Below are 18,977 nucleotides of genomic sequence, written 5' to 3'. Positions count from 1 at the left end.
GTCAGATTACATGGCCTTCCCTTCTAGGTCTAGATTTATCAGATTCACTTTATTAATTTTCGCCCACTTTATTTGTTCAGTCTTCTGTTTATTTAGCTTATATAGATAGATCAGACATCATGACCTAGAGGATAGCAGGCTTACCTTGGAGTCACCAAGGTCTGGTTCAAATCTTGTACCTCACATGAAGTAGAAATTAGATGGGGTTGGGGCAGTGGTGGGAGAAAGAGTAACCTGCAGTGTATTGCCTGAATTGTAAGATTACATATAGATGTTTCCTTTTTAATCGTCAGAATTAATTTTTAACTCTTATGTCCTAATCTCTCTGAAGCAAAGTTACTAAAGAAAATGACAAAGAGAAAAGTGGGAAAGAAAAAGACAGAGAAAAAAAAGAAAAGACTCCAGCTGCCACTCCAGAGGCCAAGGCACTTGGTAAAGATGGTAAAGAAAAACCAAAGGAAGAGCGGGCAAACAAAGATGATAAAGCAAAAGAGATCAAGGAAAAAACACCCAAGTCTGACAAGGAGAAGGAAAAATTCAAGAAGGATGAAAAGTCTTCTAAAGATGAAAAATTCAAGACACTTGTTACCAACACTGAATCAAAGTCAGCTGTAGAAAAGGAAAGAGACAAGGAACCACCCAGAGAGAAAGATGTAGCGAAGGAAACGAAATCCAAGGAAAATGTTAAAGGAGGAGAAAAGACGCCAGTTGCTGGGTCCTTGAAGTCACCTGTTCCCCGATCAGAAACATCAGAGTCTGAAAGGGGTAAGTTCAACTTTATTAATATTTGCATCCTGTCGTTTTACTACATTCTTTCTGTGAACCTGTGCCCAGTGATATAATAATTATAAACTTTAATAAAGAAGTGAATACTTAATGACCTAAAACACATTCATTTTTAAAATGTAATTGGAAAAAGTATTAAATAGAAATATTCTTTTTCTAACCATAATTTTTTTGGTTGTTGTTTCTCCTTTCTTTCTAATAGAACAAAAACGTCGCAAACTTGATACCCACTCTTCTCCATCACATTCCTCAACAGTAAAGGTTAGTATAGCCTGAGGAAGGCAGCGTCCATGTTAGGCTCACCTGTTTGGAATACCAGTGTCCCGACTTCCTTCAAGTCTTGTGCCTTCACTGGAGCCACTGGAGGTTTTGTATTGCATTGCAAAATGCATTCCTTGTCTGTATTGGTGGACTTTTTTCTGTTGCATATTTTTCTTACTAAAACTTCAAGGACCTAGCACTAAATTTGTAAATAGTGTTCGCAAAATACAAGAGAAATTTTACCCAGAAGTGCCTTATTGTTTTAAGCAGTCCTTTTTTTTTTTGGAGTGCAATGGTAGCTACAAGCAAATGAGTCTTGGCAACAGAATGGAGCCTATTTTTTTCTGCATTCATATTGAAGAATATATAGTACTGAAGACTTCTGGATGATACGGGATAAACAAGATACCTCTGAATTCATCAGGCTTCTTGATGAGCATCATACCGATGTGTGCCTTTCTAAGAAGGAATCTTGAAAGGAGTTCCATTTTAAAGTCTCCTTGGTGATCAGTTCTCCTGTAGTTGTATATATTCAGTGAGCATGCAGCTTCTGTTGTGTCTTCCCTTGGAGGTTTGTTTATACCCATTGGGTTCCCAACATGTTGAACCCAGCGTTACGATAAAAGCAGATGTGGCATCCAGTCCTACCACCCAGCAAAGAGAAACCTCAGGCATTCAACTGCAGCACAAAATCGTGGGTGTAGCCTTCTTGAAGACTCAGGGTAGCCATTCCTTGCTCCATGTTTAATTTTAATTCTAAATCATCTAAGTTCATGGAATCTTTGAATTTGCAGTACGTTGAACCTTTAAAACTGTAAGTTACTAATTCTTCATCAAGAGCACTGTGGTGGAATACCGTGATTACTATTTTTTTTTTCTGTGGGAGGCATAAGGTTCACTCTTTTTATGAACTTTGGAAAAAAGCGTGATTATTTTTTTTTATATCCCCCAAGTATAAACTGCTAAGTATTCTTGATAGGATGAAAAAAATTATGAATAGTAAATATTGTTACCTTTTAAGTGGATTTTAAAAGGACATGTGGAATAAGAGTTCTTCCACAGTAACCTCCATTGTTTTTTAAACTTTTAGTGGAAAAAATGGATGATATTTTCCCCACACTCTTAAGCCTCTAAATGTGCTTATATTTTAAGTGGGGGTAGAAAAAAAAAAGATTGGCATATATTATTAAATTATTGGGAGAAAGTGGGAGGAATTTTCACTTGTCAAATTGGGCATGAAAAATTTTATCTTTTGATATCTCACATAGTTTTTTCTGTTTTTTTGTTTTTTCTTTTTTTCTTTTTGTTTTTTCTCTTTTTTGTTTTTTTCTTTTTTTTTTGTTTTTGTTTTTTTCTTTTTTGTTTTTATATTGATATTCACGTGATAACATCACTAGATTTATTCCCAGAAAAGGAGTAGCTGGTTTGTTTCAAGGTTACAACCATACTTCCAAGTTTCTCGGGATTCTGAGAACTATTCCAGCTCACCTGTCATCTCCATTCATTTTCTACAGGACAACCTCAGCGAGCTCAAGGAGTCATCAGCAAAGGTTTGAGTCTTTTAAATCCTCTTACTCTTACCAATTAATGATTTAATCAGTTGGGTGCTATCTCCACTTATGTATATTGTAGCCTGTCCATACTTTCCATCCATAAATCCTCCATAAAGTCTACATAACCTGCTGACCTAGATGACTGAGTATACCAAAGAGTTCTTTATTTCTATTGTTTAATAGATGCCCTATTTCCCATCTGTATCATTGAGAGGGAAGACAAGAAAATAAGCATTTAAGTGTCTGATATGTGCCAGACATTGGGCTAAGGGCTTTGCAAATGTTATGTCATTTGATTCTCACAACAAGCCTGTGAGGTAGGTGCTGTTAGTTTTAAGGCTGACAGAGGTGATTGAATACTTGGACTACCAATATCTTAGTTATACATTATGTATGTCAGGATCAATGTGAAAACACACCCTCTCGTGTAAAATTAGATTAAGCTTTAATATATTTTAATATACTATAATAACATAATAAGTTTTAATACAATAAACTTGCCACTAAAATGTGTTAATATTTTGTAAGCAAGCCATTCAATATGCCATCATTCTTACTTGCTTTTGGAGACAGATATTTTAGAATTGGCACCCTCCAGACTTGGCAGTGCTCTGATTGACTCTTAAAACATAGGCAATCCAGAGAACCAAACACTTGCAGGAAACAACCAGTCTCCTCATTTTGTAAACATATGGTTGATAGTCTCTTATTTTTCTGAATAGCAATATGGGAAGGCCAAGGGATTTGATTATTAAAAACATTTTTCCAGAAATGACTCTCAGCCCAGATGTATTTAAATAGCACTATTAACTCCTTGGTATCACTCTTGTGCATTCTTTAATACTCTGTAACTGAAAGTGAAATGATTTGATCCTTGCATATCTTCTTTCAGGGCATGTTTTCATACTATAGTTTGGCAAGGTTTTTCATGCATAAATGTTCAGCTTAAGGTCTAATAAGGGTGCTTTCTCTTACTAGTGGACCATTAAGAAAGACTTTCCACTCCTCTTTTGAAAGAGGGCCAGTTGTCCACATTGGACCTAACACCAGCTGCTTTTGGATTTGTAGCTGTACAATACAATAAATGACTGTGCTGATACTGGGCAGATAAAGCACCTTGATCTTGAAAGGTTTTGATTAGTGTGGGTATATCATAAAGTGATGTTCTAAGAATGTGGTATGGTATTCAAGAGAAGTTTTTTAGCCTTGGGAGACTATTTGAAAGAATTCAGTGCATCTTCAGAGAAGTACAAATGTTATATCAGTCCAGAAAAATATTTTTTATCATTACTTCAATAGTATTGTGGATATTTTAAAAGCTATTTGTGAGATTAAGTAAAAATAGGTTTATATTTTGTAGATTATATACATCTATATGTTCTATTGGATACTTTTCCAGAAAGGTTTAAGAGATGACATAGGTGACTTTGAGAGAGAACTTTACTTCTAAAGTAATGAAGTTAATTTTAAATGTTTTTTTGCTGAAAGACTGATGATAATGTATCACATTTATGTACTGCTTTATATTTTTTCAAAGAAATATCACATATTAATCTCATTTCATCCTCACAGTGCCCTTCTGGGGATGGGTAGGGCAAGTACTGTTTATTCATTTGACAGATGAAGAAACAGAGACACAGATGTTTCTTAAGTGTCATATAACTAAATTAATGGCAGAACCAACCCCTAAGGTTTTTTTTTCCTTTTTTTGGTAGAAGAGTGACATAGAAAACTAGACTTTTCAGAAGTGTTATCTTTGTTCTTTAGCTGTGTGACCTTGAGCAAATTGCTTATGTTCCCATGAATTTAAGTATTCTTATCTTCAGATTAGTTTGAAAAGAGAGGCAGGTGGCACTGGATTTGGACTAAGTGATCTTTAGTATCTTTTCCAATTAACATTCTGTGATTTTATGAAGAAGTATAGTTTTGTTTTTGTTTTTTTGCTAGGCAATGTGGTTAAGTGACTTGCCGAGGGTCACATAGCTAGTAAGTGTCAAGTGTTTTGAGGCGGGATTTGAACTCAGTTGCTCCTGACTCCAGGGCTGGTGCTCTATCCACTGCATCACCTAGCTGCCCTGAAGTATACTTTTTTTTTTTTTAAAGGATCCTTATTTACTGAGTTTCCTTTTCTCCTTCTCTCCCTCTTCTCTCTTTAGCTCGTAGGTTTTTATCTGGAATATTATGGAAGCACCTCTCATATTCACTTGAACAAATAATAATTGTTTTCTGGCTAGAATCAATATTTCATCATGTGTATTTTCAAAACTGTGCCTAAACTTTTTATGCTTTTCAGAACTTCTAAGAATTTGGTCTCAACTATAATCTCAAAGGTGCTGTAATGAATATTATAATATTTTTAAAAGTTATAACTTAAGAAATTTTAAAGAATTATATGTTACCTAAAAAGTTTTCCAACAAATGCTTTTAAAAATACTTTAATAAAATTTTAATAATCCCCAAAATAGGTGACTAGTTCTGTTGGGTGGGTTTAACTTCTGAATTTCAGAGTTTAGAAAGTCTGTTTCCCTGTCCATTTTGAGTGCTGCCTTATGAATCTTATTCTTCTCCCATTCTAGTTTTTGATCTTTCAGTTTTACTCTGCTGTCTCTACACACACACACACACACACACACACACACACACACACACACACAGAGTCAATTCTCATCATTTGCCGATAATTAAGCTCTATAAAGTTGATATGAATGCTGAGTTAGTGAAACTGAACCATTGCTCCTAGAGGATGCAGAGTCCGGCAAGTTTTATTGACTTTAACACTTTCCAGATAGGTCTCACATACAGACTGGCGAATTTCTTCTTCCTTTTTCTGGATATACCAGATTGCTGATTTTTTTTTTTTTTCAATTCAACTCATGGCCAAGAGCACCTATAACTTAGGCCTTAATGAAGCTTATCTAACTTGTCTATTTTTATGTAAGGCACATTACAGCCTTTTTGTGTTTAGGAACACTGGACAACACTGTGCTTGGGAGCCAATTTAACCAGCAAAGTCACCAACAAAAAGCACAAAAATCATAAAAATGAACTAAGTAGAACATGAAAAGGACACTTGTTTATAGTATGAGTGCTGAAACAAGAAGGCAAAGCAGTGTTTGACGTCAGCTGGGAACATTTGCATTGGGGGACTCAAATTTTTCACTGCTCTGCGCATGTCTGAGGATGACCATGAAAGTGCAATGAGTATTGCTTTTCTGATTAAAAATTTTATCAAGTCAGCAAATTCACAAATATGGAATCTGCAAATAATGAGTATTGACTGTGTGTGTGTGTGTACATATATATATATATATATATACATACACACACAGACATATATGTTCCCTCTAAGCAGCTCACCTTTAGTGTTACCTGTATTTAATATTTTCATTTATAAACCATCATATGAAATAATGATCATATGGTTCAGTTTTTTTGGTGGGGGGGGTGGGGAGGAGGAAGGGACTATGTGTATTTACCTTTTTGAGTAAGGCTACCTAAAGGTAGAAAATGTAGCTTAGTCTCAGTTTCATGATTATGAGTACTTAGTACAGTTCCACACATATAGCAGGTGTTAAATATTTTGTTGAATGAATCACTTTCCCTTCCTATTCTCCCATTTTATACAAGCAGATTCCAGTATTGATCAGTAATATTTATCTTATTAATTCCAGTGGTGACACTTGATGACAGGAGTCTCTGAAAGTATGCTTGGCAACTCAGCCAACCTGAAATTCAGGAGGGCAATAATCCATGCCTAAAAGGGTTGGTACTGTTTTTAATTGTGCCAGTCTTCCTAAAATTGGAAGCTACAATCTAACCCAAGTTTTTTAAGCATATGAGTCCAATTTTGCATCCTTCATTCTAAGGCCCAGAGCAAGAAAATCATGTTTTGAAAAACAAAAACAAACTTGGAAAAAAAATTCCATCTAACAGGATTACACTTAGATCTTGATCACACCAGATTTTTTGCTTTTAAGGCAAACCCCCCTCACCCTCCCTACCTCCATTCACCTTGTATTGGAGAATTTCTCTGGGGACACATGATTATAAATTAGGAATTCCGTATCAGTATTGCTGTTGGTAATAGTAACTGGACCACTTGACCCATTATTTTAAGAATGAAACATTTGAGCCTTATTTAATAATTTCATGAGGAGTGATTGGGAAGGCAGGAGGTTTCTTTACGTTGAAATTTAGCAATATCATTTTTGTGAAGTTTTTTTTGGGGGGAGGTCTCATAAAGGCTTTTGGTTTTGTTTAATTTTAAAAAGATCACTTAGACTACATTCTTATGTATTTGTATTAGCTAGGTGTCACAGTTGATAGAGCACTGGGCCTGGGCGACCTCAATTCAAATTTGACTTGACACATTATTAGTTGTGGTACCCTGGGCAAGTCACTTAACCTCTGTTTGCCTTTGTTTCCTTATCTGTAAAATAACTAATAGCACCTAATTCTCAGGGCTATGGTGAAGATCAAATGAGATAATATTTGTAAAGCACTTAGCACAGTGCTTTAGCATAGTAGGCACTTAATAAATGCTTGTTTCCTTCTTTCTTTATAACTAATTCTGAAGATGATAATGTTCACTACTGGGAAATGCTAATGAGTAGTTTCAAAGCATGTATCTCATCCCTTTTTGTTTTCCCCTTCCCCTTATCCTTAATATTTTTCATCTATTTTGGTAAACAACTTTTTAAAATGGAAGTTCTTCATTATTTTGGCACAATGTTTTAAAAGTATAAGTCTACTTAATGTATTTTACTATTACTTATATGTTGTTTGAGCTAACTAGTAGGTAAGGATTCTTTTTGGTCCTAAGATGTCAAAAAGCTTCTTCGTATGGATCTCAGTTCATTGATGTAGGTATGCTCTTTAACAATATAAATTGCAACTCACCAATGCCTTTTCCTTAAGGAAAAAAAAAGTATTGATACTCACTGTCCTTCCCTACAATAACTTGTAAAAGAAAAACATGTAAGCAAAGCCAACTGATATATAGTAACCTTGTTTGACAGCATGTATGATATATTTTGCTTCTGATCCCTCACCTCTTTACTGAGAAGAGGGGATGGTATATTTTATCATCTCTTCTTTAGGACTGATATGAGTCATTACAACTTAATTAAAATTTAGTCTTTAGTGTGGTATTTTTATGTTACTGTAGTTATTGTATTTATTGTTCTGCTTATTTCATTATCAGTTTATATGTCTTTGTTTATTTCTCTGAATTTCTTGTAATTGCCATTGCTTATAGTGCGACAGTGTGAAAGTATTTGATTCTCTCCACATACCATGATTTATTGAGACATTTCCTAGTTTATGGACCCTGTGGTAAGAACAGTATTCCAGCCCTTCTCTTTTCTGCAAGTTAAGTTAGTTTTTCCTTAAGAGACATTGAGGGGGCAGCTAGGTATGATAGAGCATTGGCCCTGGAGTCAGGAGGACTTGAGTTTAAATCTGGCATCAGACACTTGACACTTACTAGCTGTGTGACCCTGGGGAAGTCACTTAACCCCATTGCCTAACCAAAAAAAAAAAAAGTCATTGAGACTTTCCTCAAGACTTCATTGGCTCAACAAACTAAAAGCTCAGACTATTGATGTTACCTCCTCATTGTCCTAAACAGAGGTTTCAAATGTGTGACCCATGTGGCTGAAATACCCTCGGGTATGGCCTGAACCAGATTAAAATGTAACTGGGAAGTATTTAGTGAAATAGAAATACAATGAAACATAGATAACATTACATTTTAAAACTAATTCAATATGCAGCTTGCAGGATCTTTATGTATGGTTTAGTGGCTTCCCTTTCTATTTTGACTTTGATACCACTTGTCTTTGAGTACAACACAGTCCCAAGAAGCTCCAGGGCACTCTTGATAGTTGGCTGGTAGATTACAACTCAGGTAAGGGAAACAACTCAGGATGTCCTCAATGCCTATTTTTGTTTGAATATCCTTCTGCTCTGGCTAAGTTAAATCTTTTTGATAATTTTGTTAACTTTGTTGAATGTCCTTCAAGTGTCTCATTTGGTTCCCAGTATTAAACCTAAACTACCATAACACCAGGTGGCACAGTGAATAGAGCACCAGGCCTGGAGTCAGACTCATCTTCTTGAGTTCAAATGTGACCTCAGACACTTCCTAGCTGTGTGACCCTGGGCAAGTCACTTAACTCTGTTTGACTCAGTTTCTCATCTGTAAATTTAGCTGGAGAAGGAAATGGCAAACTACTCCAATATTTTTGCAAAGACACCCCCAAAATGGGGTCACAGAGAGTCTGAAACGACTGGACAGCAACAACCAAAACACTGGCCTGAGTCACACCCAGCCCAGAACAGGCATACCCACTCTTTCTACATTTTTGTGGCCATGAGATGTGCTGTGTGTCTGTGTGTGGGGGTTGGGGGGGTGCGGTGTGTGTGAGGGGTGTCTGTGGGTTCCTGTCTGTGTGTAGATAGCTTTTCTTCCCCCCAATCTGTTAACCAGCTTTGACCCTTCAGGAGGTATCTTTTCTTCCAATGGGATCACTGGGTCAAAGGATCTCACAGGTTTATTGATTTTTGCCAAAAAAATCAATCAAAGATCAAAAGTTCAATATTGTTTGTTAGAATGATTGGACTTAATCACAGTTCTGCCAACAATGTTAATACTGTGCTTCTTATCTCATAGTTCCTCCAACATTGACTGTTTGTCTTTTTTATCATTCATCCACTTTTCTAGGTATAAGGTAAAGCCAAAAATTTTTAAAATGTGTATTTCTCTTATTTAAGTCATGTTTTCATATTATTATTGATTAAATTCAATAGGTATTTATTAATTTTCTTTTTAAATTCAGTTTTATTTTTAATTCCAAATTCTCTCCTTCCCTTCCCTCTCCCCCATCTATTGTAAGGGCAAGAAAAACAAGAGATATCTATATTCTTTTTTTATAAACTCTATATAGAGATACGGATATAGTCGAACAAAACAAACTCCTGCCTTTGTCATGTTCTCCACCCCCCCCCCAAAAAAAAGAAAAATGTTTCTATTAGCTTTCTATCTGAAGATAGCATGTTTCATTGTTAATAATAGGTACTTATTAATGGTCACTGTGCTAAGTACTGGAGATACAAAGGCAAAAAACAGTACTTAATCACAAGGAGCCCACTGTTTAGTGGGAGAGAACTTTTGTAATTATGATTATCATTTTTCTTTTGAAAACTGATAAAGTCTACAGTGTACAAAATACTATAGTAGGGATAGAAAAGCAAAACAGTCCTTCTTCCCCAGGGAATTTACATTCTGGGTGGAGTGGTTGCCAGAGTTTAGACCAGTGCCTGGCACATAGTAAGCACTTAATAAATGCTTGCGACTGACTGACTTTAATGTTTTCTGGGTGTTATTGCAGCAGTAAGGTTGTTCACCTGTTATGCCTTCCTCATAATACATAACTGGCCCACCTTCTTTTCTAGTCGTATTTCTGAAATCTTTTTTTTCATTCTTGCTTATAATCAGTAAACAAGTATTTATTAAATGCCTATTAATTTTTCATTGAACTCACATTCTAATGGCAGAGACAAAAAGGAAGGTACATATAAAAATGTATACAGCACAAAATTTAAGGTTAATAAATACATATAAACTATATACACATAAAATAGTTAATGCAAGGTAGTTTGGGAAGGAGAACCCTGGCATTTGGAATCTAGAAAGACTTGTAGAGGTTGGACCTAGAGCTGCATCTTGATGGAAGATGAGGATTATGTGAGACAAAGGTATGGGGGGGAGTAAGGAAAGTGAGGAGGCCAGCATAATGGCAAGGTTATGAACCCAAGACACCGAAAAGATGTTGGTACCTTTGACAGAAATGTGGATGTTGGGAAGAGGGGATAGTTTGGGGGAAAGGTAATAAATTCAGTTTTAGACATTTGAGTGTCAGGTTCAGTTTGAAATATCCATTAGGTATTTGATGGTAAGAGAGACTGGAGCTGGATACATTTGATTATCATCTGAATATAGATAGCTAAACCCATGGGCACTGATGAGGTTACCAAGAGGGGTGGGGAAAAGTTAGAGTGGAGGTCCTTAACGTTTTTTTTGTATCAGGTTGTATTTGGCAGTCTGGTGAACCCTATAGACATTAGTGAAAATAAAGATTTTTTTTCCCCAGCATCTCTGTCCTCACCCTTGGGGGAATCCATTTAAACCAGGATAAGAGTCTCTGGTATAGAGGGAGAAAAGGGCTTAGGACAGAATCTAATATGTTGCATCTACCATGTTATTACATTGTCTTTTGGATTATCTGCAGTTTTGATTAGTTGTTTGAATTGCTATTTTGGTTAAATATTCCTTAATTTCTCTTCAATAAGAGTAATAGGTCACTTTAGGGAATGCCGTAGAGAAGAATTACAGAATTTCATAAGTTCTTTGTTAGTGGACATTTAGTCTTATCTAGATCTTGATAGTTCATCTGAATTTCAGCAAATCATCTTTTTTTTTTCTCTTAAAAATTGTTTTATTTTGAATTACAAATTCTTTCCCTTTCCCCTCTCCTACCCATTGATAAAGCAAGAAAAATAAAACCGATTACCTGTGTTTATAGTCATGAAAAATAAATTCAGGCAGTAGTCATGTTGCCCCTCCCCACCCAAGAAAGAAACAAGAAAATATGCTTAAATCTGTATATAAATCTTGAGTCTATCACTTGTCTATGTGGAGGCGGATAGAATGTTTCATCACAAGTCCTTTGAAATTGTGGTTCATTGCACTGATCAGAGTTCTTAAGTCTTTCAAAAATTCCTTGTCTTTATAATATTGTTATTGTTCTTCATTTTGTATCAGTTCATAAAAATCTTCCCGAGATTTTCTGAAACCATCCTCTTCATAATTTCGTACTGTACAATAGTATTCCATCACATTCACATACCATAACTTGTTCAGCCATTCTTTAATTGATGGGCAGCCCCTCAGTTTCCAATTCTTTGCCACTACAAAAAGAACTGCTGTAAGAGTTTTTTACATATGGGTCCTTTCCCTCTTTGTTTGATCTCTTTGGGGTATATACCTAGGAGAGGAATTGCTGGGTCAAAGAGTATGTGCAGAGTTTAATATCAGCTAACCATCTTAACAAAGCCACTCATTTAGCTCAGATATGTGAGAATGATGGAGAAATGTCAGCTGGGATGATAAATATGATTGTTAGATGGATTTATTTGTAACTGGTTAACAGTGATATCAATCTGTAAGAGAGGCCTGTAGTACTACATCTTGGATTTCCATCCTTCTTGTCCTGTTTAACATTTTTATTAGTGAGTTGGATAAAGATGGATAATGTAAACAAAAACAATGCAAAACAAAAAATCAGCTGAACTTAGTTTAATTGCAGTGACTGTTCCATCTTGGTCCTGGAGAACAGATGATAAAGTAAATTTCTGTGGTATGTTGTATATGTTACTCCAGTCTTAGTCAGGTGTGCTTAACTATTTGCTGTTGTTACAAAGGATAGTTTGGTGATGGTAGTGGTAACGTGTGTGTGTGTGTGTGTGTGTGTGTGTATGTAAGTAACTGATGTTAAAAGAAAAAAAAATAAACCAACAAAATGTTTTTAAAAAAAGGTACAGATGATATACTTTTCATTTTTTTGCATGCTATTTCAAGGCTCGGTAAGAGAAATAATATAATATAGAACAAAATCCAGATCCATAAAAATTTTAATGGGTTGAAACAATGGGTTAAATCTAAATGAAACTGAATATAAAATACTGTAAAGTTTTGTACTTATGTTAAAAATAATTACCTTCACAAGAATAGGATGGGGGAAGATAGGCTTAACAGCCATTTGTGTTAAAAACGACTTGGATTTTTGTTCAGTACAGGCTTACAACTGATGGCTGACAAAAGTCATATGTGATCTTAGGATGTGTTAATTTATAGTGCCTGGAATAAGGAAGTGTACTTAGCCCTTATTAGATCACATCTAGAGTATCATTTCCAGTTCTGGGTACCACATTTCAAAACGGTCATTGAAAACCTGGAATGAATCCAGAGGAGGTTTACTGGGGGGGTTCAAAACTGCCATGTTAGAAAGTGTTGAAAGAACTAGGGGTGTTCATAGTACAGAAAAGAAGACTTGGAGGTAACATAAATATATGTTTCTAAATGTTTGAAGTGTTAAGAAGAGATCAGACTTATTCTGTATAACTCCAGAGAGCAATTTGAGTTGAAATCCTACCAGTGGATGGAAGTCATACCTAAGCTTTTTTTTTTTTTGACTCAGTATAAAGACCATATCATAATAGAACTCTACAAAATGGAATGGCCTGTCTCTAGAGTGAATCCTGTATTACTGGAAGTGTTGGAGCAGAGGGTAGATGGCTAGTCTTCAAGGATGTTAGAGAGGGGAATACGTTTCTTTCTAACGTTGAAGTGTATCATTTAATGATTCTTTGAATTTTTAAACTAATGATTTTTAGATAAAATAATAAGCTATTGTTTAGGTGTTTTCCAATAATTTTAAAAATATATTGTTAAATTACAACAAGAGTGTATAAAGTCAGGTCCTATTTATTCATGATTAAGCTTATATAGGAGGCATTTTGGTTCTGTATTTTTTTATTCCTTGGAAGAGGGAAAGGCAGGAGGAAACAGTGAATTGTCATTTTCGGTATTTGAGTTGTTTCTCCATACTGAACTTAATGGGCGATTTTCTGGGTTTCTTAAAGCAACAAGAAAGTCTTTTTGCAGCCATTTTTATCTTTATTCTGGAGATCTAACAGCTTTGTGCAGTAAAGGCCAAAAGTTCTGTGTATGTTTTTTTTTTATCCCCCCAAGGGCATTTCATGCAGGAAGAGGTTTAGTTGTCACTTGTAATCATTTAAAAAATTCTGATCAATGGCAGTGAATTCTCTTTACACTAACATAACATGTTTAGGAAAACTCAGTGAGTATCTTCATGTTGATTTTTTTAAACTGTTGTCTTAAATTGGCTCTTACCTAAGTCAACATATGGTCATCTTGATAGTAACACTACCCAAAAATTTCTAGTATGGGAATTTAGTAACTATCTTTAGTTGTTAAATATGTAGGTTAAATAATTAGTTTACATGAAAACTTATCAAACATCAAGAATTGAAGACTTTGGGTTAATTATGCCAAGGTTTTCAGTTACTCTTCAATAATCTAGAGACCTGGCTAATTTAATTTTGGCTCTAAATCCAGCTGTCTTCCATTAAAAAAAATTTTTTTTTCAAAATACTGGAAACTTCTAATCTTTAGCAATATTTCTTCAATTTCACAGCACTACATTAATCACACTACTCCAATACTGTCCAAGAGTAAGGAGAGAGAAATGGAAAAGAAAGATTTGGACAAGTTAAGGGAAAGATCCAGAGAGAGAGAGAAGAAAGAGGACAAGGACAGGAAAGAACGGAAAAGGGTTAGTGACCTTTTTAAAAACCTATTTTGAAAAACATACATATAACTAGAGCTTAAAAATAATTGCTTTATCTCTAGCCATTGTATTGTATTAAAATACACTTCAGAACTTTTAATCTTTTATAACAAGGAACTTCAGGTAGTAACTTGATTTTGGCTTTAATAATTTAAAAAGCCAATTCCAAGTAAGTGAAAATATTAGAACTGTTATAGAGTGCTAGTTATTATTGATAGTTTGTAACAAGTTTTATATGCTTACACCATAATTCATCTTTGCTTTAGGATCATTCAAACAATGACCGTGAAGCACCCCAGGACTCCAAGAGGCGTAAAGAGGAAAATGGAACAAGTAGGTAGATTTTTCAAATTCATTTGTAAGCATCCCCAGACTGAATAGAAAAGGGCTTTCATCATTTTCTTTGCAATTTTAGCTGGTGCTTCAAAACATAGTAAAAGTGAAAGTCCATCAGATTCTCCTCGTTCAAATGAGAAGGAAAAAAACAAATCTAAGTCTTCAGGCAAAGAAAAAGGCAACGATGCCATTAAAATGGACAAAATGGAGAAAAGCTCTTCTGGTAGCAAAAAGGTAAATTAAAAACAAAAGAACAGTAAATTTCAAGCTTAAAAATAAGTCCCAGGATGACTTTAGGGAATTTTTTAAAAAAAAGTTTGCTATTCAAATAGTCCTTTTTAATTATTTGTTAAAAATGTTGAGTGCCTTAAAGGAAGCAGCATTATATATTTTTTTGAGTTAATTTAACCATTACTGTGTCTGAGATTGCCAGGAAAGTTAGTTTGTAAGGAGGTAATTCCCGAGATTCTTTTTTTGGTTTTGTATCCCTATTCTCTTTTCACTCAGTTGTAACCTTTCCTTGTAATTCTTTCATCATATGATATACTTTGCATTTTAGTGTCTTCTCTAGAATATCAATCATATTTATATGTATTATGTTACTGACCTTTACCGTATCCCTTGAGTTATGCAGTCTTCAATAATTATCATTTAAAATAAATTGTTAACATCTAACTTGTTTATGTTGGAGATCTTTGTTTATTTGCAGTAAAGAATGTAATGCACTTCAAAATTCAGTAGAGAGGGGAGGTCATTCTCTTGCACAGTACCATATAATTATATGTGCCCATTTTAGCAAGGTTTACATAAAGGATTCGTGGTTTCTGAACAGCCTGTGATTTCATCTATAAATCTGTGGGTTAGTAAATAATTCTCAGGGAATTGCCCAAGGCACACAGAATTTAACTGACTTGCCTAGGGTTATACAGCCTAAATATCAGAGGTGAGGTTTTAATCCTATGTTTAATTTCTGTCCTCTATACCTGAGATGTCAGACACGTGGACTGCCATTATTCTTGAGTGCAGCCTGAACCAGATGAAAACCTTAATTGGGAAATATTTAACAAGATAACTAAAAATATGATGAAACATAGATACTATTACATTTTAAAACTAAGTCAGCCTATAGGCATCCTTATATCTAATTTAGTGCTTCCCATTTTTGTTTGAATTTGTCACCAGTGCTCTAGGTCATGCTTACCTACCTGAGATTATATAGTAAATCATGTCTGTCCTAAAAAGTTGGGTGAATGTTTTTTTTGCAATTGTGTATTTTTTTTTCCATTATTGTTCTACTTAGCAGTTTTATGCTAACTTTAGGTGAAATTTTATTAAAGTTAAGCTGCCTTTCACGTGTCAAAGAGCTTTTAAGTAGCTTTGAAAGAAAATAATTCTATGACTAATATCAGCATGGTTTATGGGGTGACTTCATTTTTGTCCTTTACCATAACTTATTCTAACACTCCTTATAGGACTCTCGTCATGATAAGGAAAAAACAGAGAAAAAAGAGAAACGGGACAGTACAGGAGGAAAGGAGGAGAAGAAGCAATATCCTGTATGTGTTTAATGATATTGTCACTTAATATAACAGAAAACACTAATATTGTTACAGTTTTTCAGAAATTGATTCACTTTTAGGTATGTGCTGCCAATACAAAAAATACCTCCTTCCAGCCATGTTTACAAATATATCAGCTTGGATGCTTGTGGCATAACAAAACCTGGGAAGGTCTGTGGCCCCTGGAGTCTATTCTGTGCAGTCAAGAGAAGTGGAGATTCATTGAGGGTGTTCACTGTTTCAGGACAGTGTTGTCACTACCACTTGGATGATAATAGTTGGCATTTATATAGTACGTTAAGGTTTGCAAAGTTCTTGTTATCTCATTTGATCCTCACAACAGCCCTGGGAGGTTGGTGCTGTTATTATCTTCATTTTACAGATGAGGAAACTGAGACTAGAAGAGGTTGTGACTTGTCCAGGGTCACCATGGCTAGTGTTTTGAAGGCAGGATTTGAACTCAGGTCTTTTGACTTCAAGTCCAGCACTCTATCCACTGTGCCACCTAGCTGCCTGGGAAGAAAGGGAAGAGGAAAAAACCCTGGGTGGTAGGGGCAATTGAAGGCAAGATTTGTAGAATACAGGCAGAGTGGAGCTGGTTGTAGGTTGGGACTTCCAGAGTAGTCAAATGTGCTTGTTGGTGAGAGAGGTCACTTTTTTCCAAACTTGTTTTCCTTAATGATAAATCTACTCATAAGTCTTCAGACAAGCACAGATAATGAAGACTTTCAATCAAGGTGAGAGTTTTCTGTCCTCCTTTCCCTTTCAAAATGGAAACATAAAATCATTTTAGTGAAGATTTTTTGTCCTAAAAATTAGACCTTATTTAAAATTTCAATTTAGGTACCACTGATTCTTTTGAGTATAAATTTGAAACAAGATTTGTCTTAGTTTTAATACTGTTTTTTTCAGTTTGGGTTTAGTCTCTTAACTACATCCCATACTTAAAAAAAAAAAATCTTAACTTCAGCCAGTCCTGCTTTTTACCATCTCTGGATGTGTTTATTCCATCAAAAGCTTAGTTTTCTTTGACTGAAAGGAGATTTTGTACATCTAATAGTTCTTATCACTTCTCATGGATTGTCGGTCTCATTATAGGTCCAACATTTAATTATTTTTGTGAGCATAATTTTAGCTCCCCTACTACACCTTAAGTCCTTTAGGATAGGGACTGTATAGAACTTTATATGTAGTAGAAGCTCTTTAAGTAAATATTTGGTAATAAGAATTTCAAAATTAAATATATGGTTGATTTGGGTTCTAGAATTTAAAACACTGCTTTAGTAGGTTATGAAGACAGTACAGTAATGCTTTAAGTTTTCCAGAATTGTTGGGAAAATGAAATGTTCCACATAATGGAGTTTCATGTTAACTGATATGTTCTCTTAAATTAAAAATCGCTTTTCCATCCTGTTGGAGTTTTCCATGGCACTGGTGCAGTTTTCTTTATTTTAGAGGAATTGGCTCATCCTAATGGCTCTTTCTAGCAGTCTTTGGGAAGTTTGTATTTTATTTGTCACCAAGTAAATGATAATATCCTCCGGGGTTGGTTGTGGGTTCTTGGTCTTCTTTCAAAGAGTAGAAATAGAGGAACTCATTTCTTTGTGACCTGTAGTCAACTCCCAAACCTGTTTCTAATTTCTAGTCTTGTGTATCTATCCAGGGGATATTAAGTTGCCTCTTAGAATTATCACAAAATCTGAGAGTTGAAAGAGACCTCACTGGCCATCTAGTTCAAAACATACACAAAAGAAAGTACCTGATACATGGTCATCCAGCCTCATCTTGAAAAGGAGGGAAGGGGAACCCACCACCTCTCCAGGCAACTCATTCTACTTTTGGACAGCTCTGCTTGTTAAGAAGTTTGTCTTGATAACAGTCTTTAATTTACTACTTTGTAACTTCACCTATTACTCCTGGTTCTACCCTATGGGGCCTAACAGAACAAGTCTAATATATTTGCCAAATGATAGCTCTACATATACTTGAAGACAATTAACATGTCCCCCAGAGTCTTTCTTTCTCCAGGCTAATGATACCCGATTATTTCAACTGATTCTCATATGACATAGACTCAAGATCCATCACCATCCTGGTTGCCCTCCCTTGGACACTATTTTATCGGTGTCCCTATACTGTGTCTCCCAGAACTGAACACAATATTCCAGATAAGGTCTGACATGGACAGAAAAGTTTATAAGTGTTCACACTCTTAATGCAGCCCAAGATCAAATTAGTCTTTTTTAGTTTTCTACATCACATTGCTTAAATTGAGCTTGTACCTTTTCAGAGTATCTGCTTTCTAACCATGCCTTCCTGGTCTTAGACTTTCAAAGTTGGTTTTTTTTTTTTTTTTTTTTACCCAAGTACAAGACACTTATCCCACTTGACTGGGTCCTGACCTTTCAGGATCCTTTTAGATCTTGCCAGCATCTACTTTGTTATGCGTAACATTGCCCAGGTGAAACCTCTTTTATCTTTCTACTTAAAACCTCTACCCTCTCATTTTTCTTTCTACATCCTTGCTTACCAAATATAAAACTCTCTTGCTCTGTTCTGTCTACTATCCCCTCATCTATCACTGCTTAACCCTTGGTCTAGGTTCTTATTATAAGTTCCTTGAGTGCCAAAATTTCATTTATTTTTATCTTGTCACATGATCAGGTATTTACTTGCTGCCTATTATGTGCCCAGCGCTGTGGCCATTTGTGTCCAAAATGCAGTACAAATATTGATATGAACTAGATATTGTGCAAAAAGCACAAATAGGAATTATCAGTTTTATGCAAATGAAATAGGTAAATTCAGGTTTAACAAAATTTTGTGTTTAATGATTAAACTCAAGTTAAAAACTTGAGTAGAGTTGAGTTAATGGGCTTTTTTCTAAACCAGTTTTCATAATTCTGAGACTGCTTATTTGAAGCACTGTTAAAATGATATACTTGGGAAAAGTAAAAACTTTTTTTCCTCTTCCATATTTATTTTGTTGGTGTTAACCTGCATCTGACAGCTGTCTAGGAAGTTTACTTAGGTTTTGTTACTTTGGACTT

The 18,977-nt window shown here is 35.1% G+C and overlaps 1 protein-coding gene across 6 annotated transcripts in view; it reads left to right on the top strand.

The window, feature by feature from the left end:
* Nucleotides 1-18,977, top strand: part of THOC2 (THO complex 2) — a 96,305-nt gene that overhangs the window by 76,530 nt on the left and 798 nt on the right. Inside the window, exons 31-38 of one of the 6 annotated variants that reach the window (XM_027838536.1) lie at nt 332-765; nt 989-1,047; nt 2,562-2,597; nt 13,880-14,017; nt 14,299-14,365; nt 14,448-14,602; nt 15,841-15,917; nt 16,619-16,664. In XM_027838536.1, the coding sequence (XP_027694337.1) occupies nt 332-765; nt 989-1,047; nt 2,562-2,597; nt 13,880-14,017; nt 14,299-14,365; nt 14,448-14,602; nt 15,841-15,917; nt 16,619-16,646 (994 nt within the window). In that variant the 3' untranslated portion in view covers nt 16,647-16,664. Of the gene's footprint in view, nt 1-331; nt 766-988; nt 1,048-2,444; nt 2,598-13,879; nt 14,018-14,298; nt 14,366-14,447; nt 14,603-15,840; nt 15,925-16,618; nt 16,665-18,977 lie in introns of all 6 variants that reach the window. The other 5 variants (XM_027838526.1, XM_027838521.1, XM_027838530.1 and 2 more) reach the window with 5 other exon arrangements.

The sequence above is a fragment of the Vombatus ursinus genome, unplaced genomic scaffold (assembly GCF_900497805.2).
Source record: "Vombatus ursinus unplaced genomic scaffold, bare-nosed wombat genome assembly UNPS02004596.1, whole genome shotgun sequence".
Taxonomy (NCBI): domain Eukaryota; kingdom Metazoa; phylum Chordata; class Mammalia; order Diprotodontia; family Vombatidae; genus Vombatus; species Vombatus ursinus.
This window is presented reverse-complemented; position numbering and strand designations above follow the sequence as displayed.